Consider the following 12,621-nt stretch of genomic DNA (forward strand, 5'->3'; position numbering starts at 1 on the left):
CTCAGTACAACCAGAAATTGCATGTTTATTTTCAAAAGAGATCAACTTCTTTTCTATTAATTCACAGACAATAGCAGTGGTTGTGGTGGTGGAGGGAAGGTTATTTATTGATTATACAAGAATATTCTCTGTGTGTTCACAGAATGGGTTTCCAAACTTAACCAGTAAAGTTACAGTCACTGTTCTAGACAAGCCCATTGCCAAATGAGGACTACCAGCTATGACAGCCCACAGTGGAATCAGTGATGGAACAGTCGGAGGTTGGTGTGAATGAGAACAATTCCCAGTTCATCACAGGCTTCGATCACAACCTGGTCAGCAGCCGAGCCAGACGGGGCAGCAATAAACTGTACTCCACTCTGAACAAAGATATCATGAAATTAAAAGTTAGTGAAAAAAAAATAAAAACAAAGAGGTAAGTTGTTTAGCAAAACACTGAACTACGCTACACCATCAAAGTCTCATGCTCTTCCCTGGACCGGACTGCAAACCTCACCTCCCACATTTGTATGACTAGTATGCAGAAGCCCCAGTCACAGAACAGGAACTGTATCATATTAAATTGTGTTTGCACAACATGTATGCAAAAAAACCCACCCCCCACCCCCAAATTCAGCCTTTAAGAACATACAATATAGCAAGTAACCCACATACATTGTTCTGAACTTCTCCCCCTGGATAAGAGTTCATCAAGGAGTAAAAGTCTTGTAACATTTGTCACAAATATTTTTCTCCATATTTTTCAATTCTGTCATATTTCAATCCTCCTTTAACTCTATATGAATGGGTTGAATGATCATTATTCAACTGCTGTTCTACTGAGACCCATATATATCATAAAAATACGATCCAGAATGCAGCAGTTCTAGTCAGCATTTTTAGCCCATGGCAGGTTTAAAATGCAGACACATTCCATAGTGGTTTGCATGAAATTAAAACAAAGAAAAACCACCCAGGCATTTCCTTAAGTAACTCTGACATCCTGACTGCTCAATGATCTTACCCGCTTAGCTCTGTCTACATTATCCCTAAAAGGGAAGAATGCATCCGAGCTGAGGGAGACTGCATTCAGTTTGCCAATCCATTCCTTCTTGTCTGCTTCCGTTAACTGTGCAGGGACCTCCTCAAACACTGCCTGCCATTTAACTAGATCATCACCCTGAAGAAATAAAGAGGCAACTTAGCTTGACAGCATTCACTCTTTTTACTGCTTTATGGCTATTAGACAGCCAGAAAAGGCTTCTGGGCTTTCCTCCCAGCGATGGTATCTCTTTTATACTCACGTTAACATCTGTTCTATAGCCCTCTTATTACTTGGTGCTCTGCAGTTGGGAACTTTACACTGAGAATTATTAAATTTTAAGTGAGCGTGGGAGCTGATTACTGACTACTAAAAGGAAGATTACAATGCCTTCTGCACCATTATAATTCCCTTTCCCCCTTACTATTTCCAGTGCCATCATGCTTTGCTTGGCCCATCTGTGCTATGGCATTCTGTGTAAATGCCAGCACACACAAACAGGATTTGGTATATGACCTAACACATCTGACAAACACCAGCTTAGCTTATGATTCACCTTCTTGAACTGCATCAGTCCAGCTCCCACCCCCTTAAACAAGCAATTGCTCTTGTAGTGATGATTCACTAGGTTCCCATTCCAGCTGTTGGTTTTATACTTTAAAAGGGCATATTATTTACTGAGCTCATCACTGCTTGCAACAGCAAAGTCAGTTGGATTCTGAGAGTCCAAACAGCAAGATACAAAAACTGCTATAAGCAAGTAAAAATAAAGTGAAAAAACCTTCAGTTCTGACAATACTTTTAACTCTTTATTTTCTAATATCCAGAGTAAAATTGATGACTGGAAAAGACTATTGGTTAAAAAACAGTGCTTGGGGCTTCAAGTTCTTTGGAGAGATGTATAGAACAAGTTTCTTCATGTTGCAATACAACCCGGTAGATGGGGTACTCAATAGGAACCAGAAGTGTCTGGGTTCAATACTTTGCTCAGCTATGGATTTAGTATGTGATATTGGACAAATATTATCCCTTCTTACTCCAACACTTTGGGGATCCATCTGCAACATATTATGAAATTGTCCAATGCCTTCAACATGCCCGTAACTGAGCCCTGCCCTGAAGTCAGCTCTTTAGGAGCTACTTTATCCCAACTGTCTGCTACCTTTAGCTGTGCAAATCCATGTCTCTTTTAATGTCATTCAAGTCCTCGATCTCTCAGCTAGGACCACCAGAAAGAATAATAATTTCTGAGGTTTTGTGAGGTGGACATTTTGCTCTTAAAGAACTAGAGCGAGACCCTTATTTTTACCTGGGCCAGTTTTCAAACTGTAATGCCATTTGAACCAAAAGCACAGACTGATCAGAGACATGCCATCAGCAACTGTGAACCCCAATATTCATGTAGTCAGCCAGCACTCCCAGTTTTCCACCTCCCCTACAGAAGGTCTGCAGGAAGATTGGCTAGTACCTTTAGTAATAAAAACAAGCCAAGTATGGCCTCAGTCATGCTGTCCCACTTCCTAGAATGATAAGGGCTAGAACAGCAGCAGATGAAGCACACTTATGCAAGGATGAGACCAAGGAGTGCCTCATGTTATACAAGAGCAAGAGCACAGTGTCATGCAACTAACTACAAAGTGAGATGTGAAGGTTTTAAACCCTTCACAGGGCAGAAGATTAAAAGATGATAAGAAATTATGGGAGGGAATGGACACTAAAAAGAAAAAAGGAATCATTGCCACACTCAGGTCCTCTCCTGAATAGCCTTTGAGCATATGAGAAGCACCGTCACTCTGTCAGTGAAACATGTTCTAGGTCCTGAAATATGAATGTATTAATACTGGTCCCATTAAAAAAGTTGTAGCTTTTTTTTGCAGAAGGTTGTGGCCCGTCTTTGAGAACATCCTTGCGCCTTACCTCACCAATAGTCCCGGTGATATACTGATCGATGGCATTGGAGATCTCTGCTCTCTTCACTCCAGCCTTGAACTTCATGGAGAGCACCCGTGGGTGATGTCTGAGCCACCAATGGTTTGCCTTGTCACCAGCAAGACGTGTGCAGTGAATTCGGGACTGCTGGCCAGCTCCAATCCCGATAACCTGAAGCACATATTGAACTTTATTATTGAGAATCCAGTACATCTTTGTGAACAACTGTCCGCATCAAAGCAGCACTGGTTCCAGAGCAATTATAAACATTGGATAGGTGCATGCACGTCCTCCCAGCAGTTAGTTATTTCCCCACTAAAGCAGAGGAAAGCTTGGATCACAGTCTGTCACCTGATAATAAAGTGATGGGGATGCCAGAAATGCCTAAATTCCCTCCCCTGCAACTTGTTTATGAGGCAAACTGCAGCATTTGTGATTTCTGTGGTCTCCATAATTGGGTTCCTCCTGTGTATAACAAACAGCAGGATCAGGACCCAAGTAATTCAGATCGGCACAGAGCAGATTAGAACAGATTGAGCCCATAATGTCTTACCACCTTTAGTAGAGGGCTCCTTATAGTTACATTTCCCCTCCATTCCCAAATTGTAGTTCTCTCTTTCAGATTGACTTAGTCCAGGCACACAAACTACTTGGCCCACCCTGTCCTTGATGTGGCTTTCTTTCCCATCCAAAAAATATAAATGTTTGCCCTAACCAAAAGGATAAGCAGACTGTAGACACCTATATATAGCAAATGTTGTCATACACCCTCTGCAAAAGGAGCTAAAATATTAAACCAAAAAAGGTTTGATGTCATTTTGGCTTTCATTTCAAAATACTCACTACAGTAAAAGGAAAGTGGCCAATGAGAAATTTTAAGCATCAGACTTGTAGAGGGATATTAGAAAGAAAGTTAGGCTCTGTGTCTAGGCCACCCATGTTTTTGTAATCTTTCAAGGTGCTCAGATATCCCTGTGATAGACACAGTATAAGTGACTAAGCAGATTAGGTGTAATTCCTTTTGTATTATAGATTCAAAGGCAGTAAAGTCTTATAAGAAAGAAGATCGGGTACTCTATTGGAAGGACCAGGCTACGCAGCCACCACATCCTGAAACTTCAAAGCTCTGAAGCTGTCAATGTTTTCACTGTCATCTGCCAAAAGGAACAGGATTTTAAAAATAGCTGTGCGCTACACCTAACTCTCATCTAATGGGACTGGAGTGTGATGTAAAACAGACATGCTGAGGGGAGAATAGAGGCTGTTTCTAGGAGAAAACTTTGAAATGTGACTTTTCCAAGTAAGCTAGAATGACAGGAAATTTCTTGGCTTTCCATTATTTTTCAGCTCTGCTTTTTGTCAGACATATTTTTTATTCAATGGATATCTTACCTTTGTCTCTTTTTCACTTGGGTGTACCATGGAGTTATAATTTCAGGAGAACTTTCTGCTGTTCTGTAAGCATTGCTGCTGACTTGTGTTGCTTAGCTCAGTGGTCTCCAAAGTAGGGTGCATGCACCCCAGGGGGTTCACAAGACGATCCATTGGGGTGCAGGAAGAAAATATCTGAACTATTTCTATAAATATACATATATGGGGGTGCGTGCTCAAAATTTTTTTTACTGATAGGGGTGTGTGATCAAAAAAGTTTGGAGACCACTGGCTTAGGTAAGCGTGTCAAATGCTCACCATAACTAAACCCCAGCATACCTACACCTGTCTATAGGCATTGTCTATGCTGCCAAGGAAATAAACCCCAACCATCTGCTTTTGCTTCATACATCAAACTACCCTGATGGGTGACTGGCAGCCTGTGCAAGATCTAGGTTTCAGGTGTGCTCCGCAGCAGCAACTTGGAGTGCCCACAGGGTGTCCTTACAACCTCATTTCTAGGGTGTATGCTTGGGAAAAAGCTGGGCAGGGCTTGTTTCCTGAGCAATTGTGACTGAGCATTGTGATACCCTGCTATGGAGTTATGGGCTAGCATAAACCTGTAACCTTACAAAAGATCAGAAAGTATCATTTAAGATAGCCACTTTTTTATACAGACATAGGCGCTGAATTCCCCCAAAATAAATGGTGCAGCAAGTGATTCTCTTTGAGAAATAAGATGTTTCATTTTTTAGAAGTCCCGTAATCTGCATACCTCTGGCCCCCGCTGGGTATAAAGTTGTGGCAATGCCCCCCTTCAGGAATAGGTAGGCTCCTCATTTTACAATATTGCCCTGTGCTTTTACCTCTCAATGAATTTAAAGAGGGCAATCCTGTAATTTGGGCAATATCCTCATGCCAGCCCCTTTGCAAGGAGGGACTGTGCTGTAGGACTGTATGGAGCAGAAACCAACAAAGCCACACTGCATCTGAATATGGCTAGGGCTGGAATGCAAATGCCAGGTTTAATTTTAGCACGTATAGTATCCTGAACATCTTTCTGAACCAGGTTACTTTAAGTTGCGAGTCCAGAAGGCTTGAATCTACACAGATGCCTGCTAGGCCCACAGCCAAATGTCATGCCCTCTGCTGCCTGTCCATCTTAGGTACTCTTCTGGCTCCCATCCAAAGGGCATCTGACTCCTTACAGTCTTTTTATGTACCCTTACGCTCCATGCTTCAAGGCATCCTATTCTCAAGATTTTGCAGGTAAGACCCAGAGAGGGTAAGGGACTTGGCCCAATGTCAAGTGGCAAGGGCAGGGAACTGACCTGTCCTGAGTTCCTACTAGAACTATACACTGGACCATTCCTCTCTAACCCTCCCTCCCTGTACCTTCAGTGGGACTCGCTGCAGATCGGGAATGTAGTTTATCCAACAAGACTCATGGACATACAAACCCACATGTTGCACATTTCCTGTAGCCCACATGCACAAGGGCAAGTAACTTCTGTTTTATGCACCAGCAAGATATAAAATTTCCTTCACTCATAACCATCGTAACAAGTGGGTGTGTGTGGGGATGATGAGAGAAGAAGATTTAACATTTTGTGTATGAGCCAGTAACCTTTTGCAAGCTTTGAAAAGCTGAACACACATTTTTATGAGTGGACTCTTACTATTTCAAACCCAAAGCTTGCAGGAAAGTGAAACCCATTTTCTTAATTTCTTCCTTCTTCCATTAAGCTGAGATTGAATCACTAATCAGACTTGCTAGTGTGGGTCATTATTGTGGAGACACTGTGCTGAGGCCAGTGGTTCTGGCAAATGCCTCAAACTTTCCAGCTCAGCTAGCTGCAACAGATGTTATAGTCATAAAGTCAAAGGCTGGGATGAAAGAAATGAATCATTTGCCTTCTCGTTCATCAAGATGTTGTGACTTCACCTCTTACCAGACCCATAAAACATGCTGTAAGATACCCTTCCCAAAGAGTAAATGAAAGATTCATGCTACTGCCTAATATCATATGCTCTTAATTATTTCACCTCAATTAACACTGGCCTTCTTTAATAAATGTATAGAGTTGACTATCAACGTGAATGTTATGCATTGTCAGGAGTTTAACTATTCTGTTTACTCAGTGAAAATATTTCCCGTCAGTGCCTGCCCCCACCCTCACACATCTTTTCTCTTAGGTTCCAGGCCTGCAGTGAAGCCTCTGTACAGGGAACCCTGACTCAGTCAACAGGATACTGCGTAGGTGCAGGGTTCAATACTTCGCCAACTTCAGCAGCAGAGCTTTTACATTTCCCAGGCAATTCATGTAGTTTAGCTACATGTCTGTTGAGTTTAAGGCCAGAAAGGCCCACTACACATTTCATAGATTTCATGGACATTAGGGCTGGAAAGGACCTCACAAGATCACTGGGTCCAGCCCCCTGCCCCAGGGGCAGAAAGTCAGCTGGGGTCAAAGGATCCTAGCAAGATAAATGTCCAAATGTTTCTTCAAGGAGTCCAGAGTAGGTGCTTGCACCACAGCTGGGGGGAGTCTATTCCAGGCCTTGGGGGCTCAGAAAGTAAAGAAGTTTTTCCTTTATGTCCTGCCTAAAATGGTCTTGGAGGAGTTTGTGACTGTTGGACCTTGTCATCCCTTGAGATGCTGAGTCTGACCAAGTCTGACCTCCAGTACCTTGTAAGCCACTAAATTTCACCTAGTTACCACTATGCTGGGCCCAACAGACTGGGAGAGAGTAGAGAAAGGGGTCATCCAAGCCTGGAACATGTACCCCTGAGGATCTTCAAGATTGGGGGAAGTGGTAAGCCAACAACTGAAAAAAGAAATCCCTCCATTTCAAGCAGCTGTTGCATGCACTCCAGCAGGCCAGGAAATGGCGGAGAAGCAAAACATTCCTTTTAGTCACAGCGAGGAATAAGGCTTTTACTGGTGTGTGTATTGTGCACTGATCTTCCACTAGGCCTTACCTTCAGCTTGTGGCAAGCCGCACAGTACGCGCTACAGAAACTAAATATAATTAAATGGGGCCAGTGCAGAGCAGCTGCAAAAGCCTGCCATTGCAGGGACTCCCAACAAAGTGCTCTCACATAGGAAACGGCTGCGGAGAAGTAGCTTTCTCTGCACGGCATGTCCTGAGCTTGGGCCCTGCAGAATTGTGGACATATGGACAATCCCCTCCAAAGAAGTGAAGAGGGAAACAGGATACAGAGGTACACAGGAACTGGCTGAAATTTGAGTCTTCTGTAAGACAGAAGAGCTCCTCTGCAGTTTTTCCACATTGTAGGCAGCCAGGCCCTCTGTATGGGTAAAGGAAAGAGCTGCTGAGGAGAAAGATGCCTTCTGGAACTGAAGCCATCTGATTCCTATGTAAAGCCCCCACGCCCCTCAGGGCCTATGATCCTTTTATATGTCCTTCCTTCCCTTAATTGCACTTTTCCACTCCAGGTTCTCCAAGAGCCACTCAAAATGTTATATTTTGTCTCAATTTAAATTTTGTAAAATGATGAACACGGTGACCTCTGGTTTCTGTGCCAGGTAAGAATTAGCAAAACTTTTATACATAAATTGGACAGGTCAAGGCACTGAATATATCTCTGAAGTATACCAAAATGTATTGAAGCCACCTTTGTGACACATTAATTGTAATATCATTTGTGTGGCACAAAGGGCACAGCAATGGCTGCTTCATTGCGTTTCTTTTTGACACACTGTCTAGAAACCTGAGATGTTTAAAAGCAGAAAGTATAATTAGAGCTAGTTAGGAACTTCTCCATAAAATTTTTTTTTTTTCTGGAAAAAGGCTGATTCAGTGTAACCCAAACTTCCCTTGTAGAAAGTACAGGGTCTTCATAAAGTTCTTGTGCACTTTTAAAGTTTAATAACTTAGGTTGTAGGTATGGTAGAAACAATCTGTAAACAACATTTAAAAGCAAATTTATCAAAGTTTTAGCACAACTAGAGTACACAATGCTACGCTTCGTAAGGAATAATGAATTTATTCTTAAATAAGATGGAACTCTGTGCCACTACGCTCTGAATGTATGACAGTTCCTAAATGACGTTTTCCCAGAGAAGTGGATAGGCAGAGGTGGACCAATTGCTTGGCCAGCTCCATCACCTGACCTGTTGCTGTTGGACTTCTTTTTATGGGGACATGTTAAAAGAGCAGCTTACTTGTCAAAACCACGTTCTTTGGTGGAACGTAGGGCTGGGATCACCAATGCAATTAGTGCAGTAACTCAAGAGCAACTGGGAAGCATTTTCAAGGAGTTGATAGATTGGATTGAGCACTGTATCATGATGGATGGTGGTTATGTTGAAGTCTGGTATTGTGTACTCTAGTTGTCCTAAAACTTTAATAACTTTGTTTTTAAATGCCGTTTGCAGATTGTTTCCATCATACCTACAACCTAAGTTATTAAAGTTTAAAAGTGCACAAGGACTTTATGAAGATCCTGTATTTATTTAAATGAAATCTCTTCAGAAAGATTTCTCAGGTCCAGAAAGGAATTTCTGAGCAAAGCAAGAAACACCCACTGCCTTCCCGCAAGAGATCCTTCTAACAGATTTAAACCACAGCTCCAATCCCAGAGCTACTGGGTGTTCCTGTTCTGCTTTTTTCTTTAAAATATTAGAAAGGTCTTAGGGTTTCTATTCCATATTAAAATAAATATTAAAACCTCATTTTTCCCCCCAAAAAACTGAATTCTCATTTTCTCACCAGGCCTCTTTATAATCAGGCCTTTTAGGCTTCCTTGGGCATTTATTTTACTCCGGACTCCTGAAATACTTCAATTAAGTTTATTAAGGCCAAAAATAAATGTGCACAATACGGGGAAATATATATAGATATCACAGATTTCTAGGGTCAGAAGAGACCTATTAGATCATTAAGTCCAACCCCCTGCTTTGGGCAGGAAAGAGCACTGGGGTCAAGTAACCCCATGTGCTTGTTCAAGTATCAGAGTTCATAGAAAGATGATATGCGAGTCAAACTCTGGAAACCACTCGTCTAAAGTAAGGGTTACCAACCCATAGCCTATGGGCTAGATCTAACCTGTGGAGCCACTGGATATGGTTTGGGGAGCTTTACCAGTATTCAGTGTTAGGGGGTTTCACCTGTGCTGAGCTGCGACTGGGCACTGAGGATTTGCCATAGCCAGGTGGCAGCAGTAGCAAAAGCTGGGTCCAAGCATTGGCTTGCCTCAAACTGAAGCTGGGTCATTTCAGTCTGCCACCGCAAAGAGGGTGCAGACTGTTGGTCTAAAGCAGAAGGGATTAAATTGTTGTATGATGAGGACAGGCGAAGGTGCCACCTCTCAGCATGACTCCTACACTGGCAGCAAATGAAAGTTACGTGGTACGTCCAGATCAGTGGGTCTTAACCAGAGTGTTGGAGGAATCTGGGGCGCTGCCAGAACCTTTGAAGGGTGCCCTGAGGTGTGAGGAGATAGGTGAGGTGTGAAGAGATAAGCAGATAAACTCAGGCTCACTACCCAGGTGATCCTCTGCCCCCGCTGTCTGGCCCCTTTGCAAGGAGGTGAGCACTGTAACATATAAATTAGTTTTTTGAAATAGGGAGCCACTCAATTCATAAAACTGATAAGGGGTGCAACAAACCCAAGAAGAGGCTGAAAACCACTAGTTCAAAGGATCTTAACAGGTTATTCATGCTGCTATGGACATGCCTACTAATCTTAGTATGCAACAACTTAAATGTGAAATTCTCAATTAAGTTCTGGAATTGAAAGCCAAAATATAAGCCATCACAATATGAGAGAAATGTGAGGCAATAGCTGGAAAAAGTCTAAAAACAGTTAAATACATTGGTTTGTTTTATATTTAAAATACTATGCAGAGAAAGGGGAAAAACTTAATTGCTAATTTTTAAATGAAATAGTGATTGCATCATTAAACAAAGAGTTACCCTAACATGCTGCACATTATAATGCTTGGTTTTCCCATTGCTGAAAGGCAGGCAGGGGAAGTAAGAACATGCTTACTGCAATTAGTGACAGCTGGTTTCCTGCAAATTAAGTGACACTCAAGTCCATAAACACTCTTCCCATCCTTTCCTTTCCTAAGCCTCATTAGCACAAGGCACCTGCTATGGTTGTAGTGTCTATTCCAATTATAATCCTCCAAAAAACTGAATTGGTTGAAAGAAGTGTAGATAACTGATGTACAAAAACTCCACTTAAGAAAACAAAATGAGGGGTGAAAATGAAGTATCCCCTTGACCAGGGGTGGGTAACCTATGGCCTGCAGGCCAGATCCAGCCCACGGCATCTCAGGGAATTGCTACTGCAGGCAGTGGGTCACAAGCACAGGCCCACAGTGCCAAAAGGCTGCCTACCCCTGCCTTTAGCAATTAAAGACAAAGTTAACAGAGGAAACTCATCTCTTCAAACTGGCCCCATATCATCTTGGTACAGTTCATGTTTGATGCCAAGAATATGTCCTAAGTCAGGACTGTCCAACTGGCAGCCTGCGAAGGATGAACTTGCAGTCCACAGGCTCCTGCCTAGATGCCACCCCCATATCACTCTGGCAGCAACAGCAGCCAGTCTCCTGGTTCCCGGTCCCGGTCCCAGTCCCAGTCCCTCCTCTGGCTTGTTTTGAGCTCACCCCAGTGCATTGAACAGAGCATGGCATGGGGAGTGCAGGGTACAGCTGGGTCCACACAGGTATGAGCTGCAGTAGGGGGAGTGCAGGGATGCAGTGCAGAAGGGGAGGCATTCATGCAGTTCTGGCTAGTGCAGCGCACATGGCATGCAGCCCCCAGCCACTCACAAATTGCACAGTCCCACCCTAAATCACTATGAAGAAGGAATCAAGCATCTCTTCCTGGCTTTTAATTATTTTTGGAAGGTGAATGTTGCATGTTCCATGTAGAAATACTGATCTAAAGATCAGGAAGATGATCAGGAAATCAGTTATCTCTGGGCAGCACTGCTTTGAGAATAATCTGAACAAAGGGACTTCTCAGATAGGTATGCTGTAGACAAAGAAATAAGACCTCTCAGTGTATTTCAAAAACTAACACAGGGCAATGCCAATCCTTAAGTCCCAGAGGACGTCTCATAGGTTCTGAGGCCAGAAAGGACTGTTTTGATCTATTCTGACTGCCTATGTAAGCAGCCACTGAATTTCATCCAGAAATTCCTGCATCAAGTCCACGACTTAGCCCCTCTATAAGAAATATATTAAAATAAATGTAGGCTTGTGCTGTACATTCAGAAACAGAAGCATTTGTGTCTGGGTTAGATACTTCGCTAGTTAGTAAAATAAGGCCTATTCTAATTACAGTTTCTCATGTATGACCATACCCTGCTTACATATGGTACATGCATTACTACAATCATTACAGAGACATCTGCAGCAGCACATCATTGAAAAGGCTTCAGAGACTGGTGAGGCTACTGCTGTATGGAGGGAAGTGGAGATAGTAAGGCTTTTGTTCCAAGGCCACCAAAATTAATGCTTTCAAAATGGAGACCTACTTAAAAAGCCATAGGGAGAGGGGGAAAAATACTAACTTTCCAAACTAATGACTTGCTGTGTGCTATATGGCTCTGGCACCAAAAAAAAATGTTAGGTAATGCAAGAGAATTTTTTTTCAACCCTGTATAGAGACAATATGATGCATGAAAATGAATACCCTTGAGTATCAAACATGTAACATGTACCTCTGAGAGGAACTAAAGTTAGGAACGTTCCCCATTTTGATTCTTTATGATGTACCAAGAGCCAGATAGTGCCCTTTGTTCCCAGCTTCTCCCAATACAGAAGACATTCCTTGGTGAGAGGAGAATTAGTGAAATGATGCATAATGGAAAGTAATAAAGAGAGGAAGTGATTTTTAGTCTGTGTAAAACCCTTTTGGTATTTAAACCCAATATTGAATAAATGTTGGAAGAAATATATATTATCTATATATATATTCATACCTTCCAATTAATTTTAAGGTGCAACATTACACAACACACCTGAAAATCCCTCCCCACCTTCCATCTTAGCTTCTTAAAATACAGATGATCTTATCATTCTTGATATTCCAAAACTGAGGGAAACAAGATGAGACTATTGCTCTTTTTATGTGAATAAAAGCACAATACTACACAACACCCAGGCAGCTGAACTTTAGTAGAAAAAACGACTCAGGCAAACATCACCCCAAAATACCCCACCTGGATAAAACATCTATATATGAAGCAAATGATTCAAGGCCTGATCCTGATAACACTTCACACGAGTAAAGCTGAAGTATGTAAGTCTTTGCTA

The 12,621-nt window shown here is 42.3% G+C and overlaps 1 protein-coding gene across 2 annotated transcripts in view; it reads right to left on the bottom strand.

Annotated features, from left to right (window-relative positions):
- Window positions 1-12,621, bottom strand: part of ATIC (5-aminoimidazole-4-carboxamide ribonucleotide formyltransferase/IMP cyclohydrolase) — a 40,527-nt gene continuing 27,906 nt past the window's right edge. For both annotated transcript variants that reach the window (XM_019523392.1, XM_019523393.1), the window contains exons 14-16: window positions 2,939-3,121; window positions 1,004-1,159; window positions 1-359 (exon numbers count right to left, since the gene is read on the bottom strand). In XM_019523392.1, coding sequence (XP_019378937.1) covers window positions 240-359; window positions 1,004-1,159; window positions 2,939-3,121 — 459 coding nt within the window. In that variant the 3' untranslated portion in view covers window positions 1-239. The remainder of the gene's footprint in view (window positions 360-1,003; window positions 1,160-2,938; window positions 3,122-12,621) is intronic.

The sequence above is a fragment of the Gavialis gangeticus genome, unplaced genomic scaffold (genome assembly GCF_001723915.1).
Source record: "Gavialis gangeticus isolate Ggan-Ray unplaced genomic scaffold, GavGan_comp1, whole genome shotgun sequence".
NCBI classification, from domain to species: Eukaryota; Metazoa; Chordata; order Crocodylia; family Gavialidae; genus Gavialis; species Gavialis gangeticus.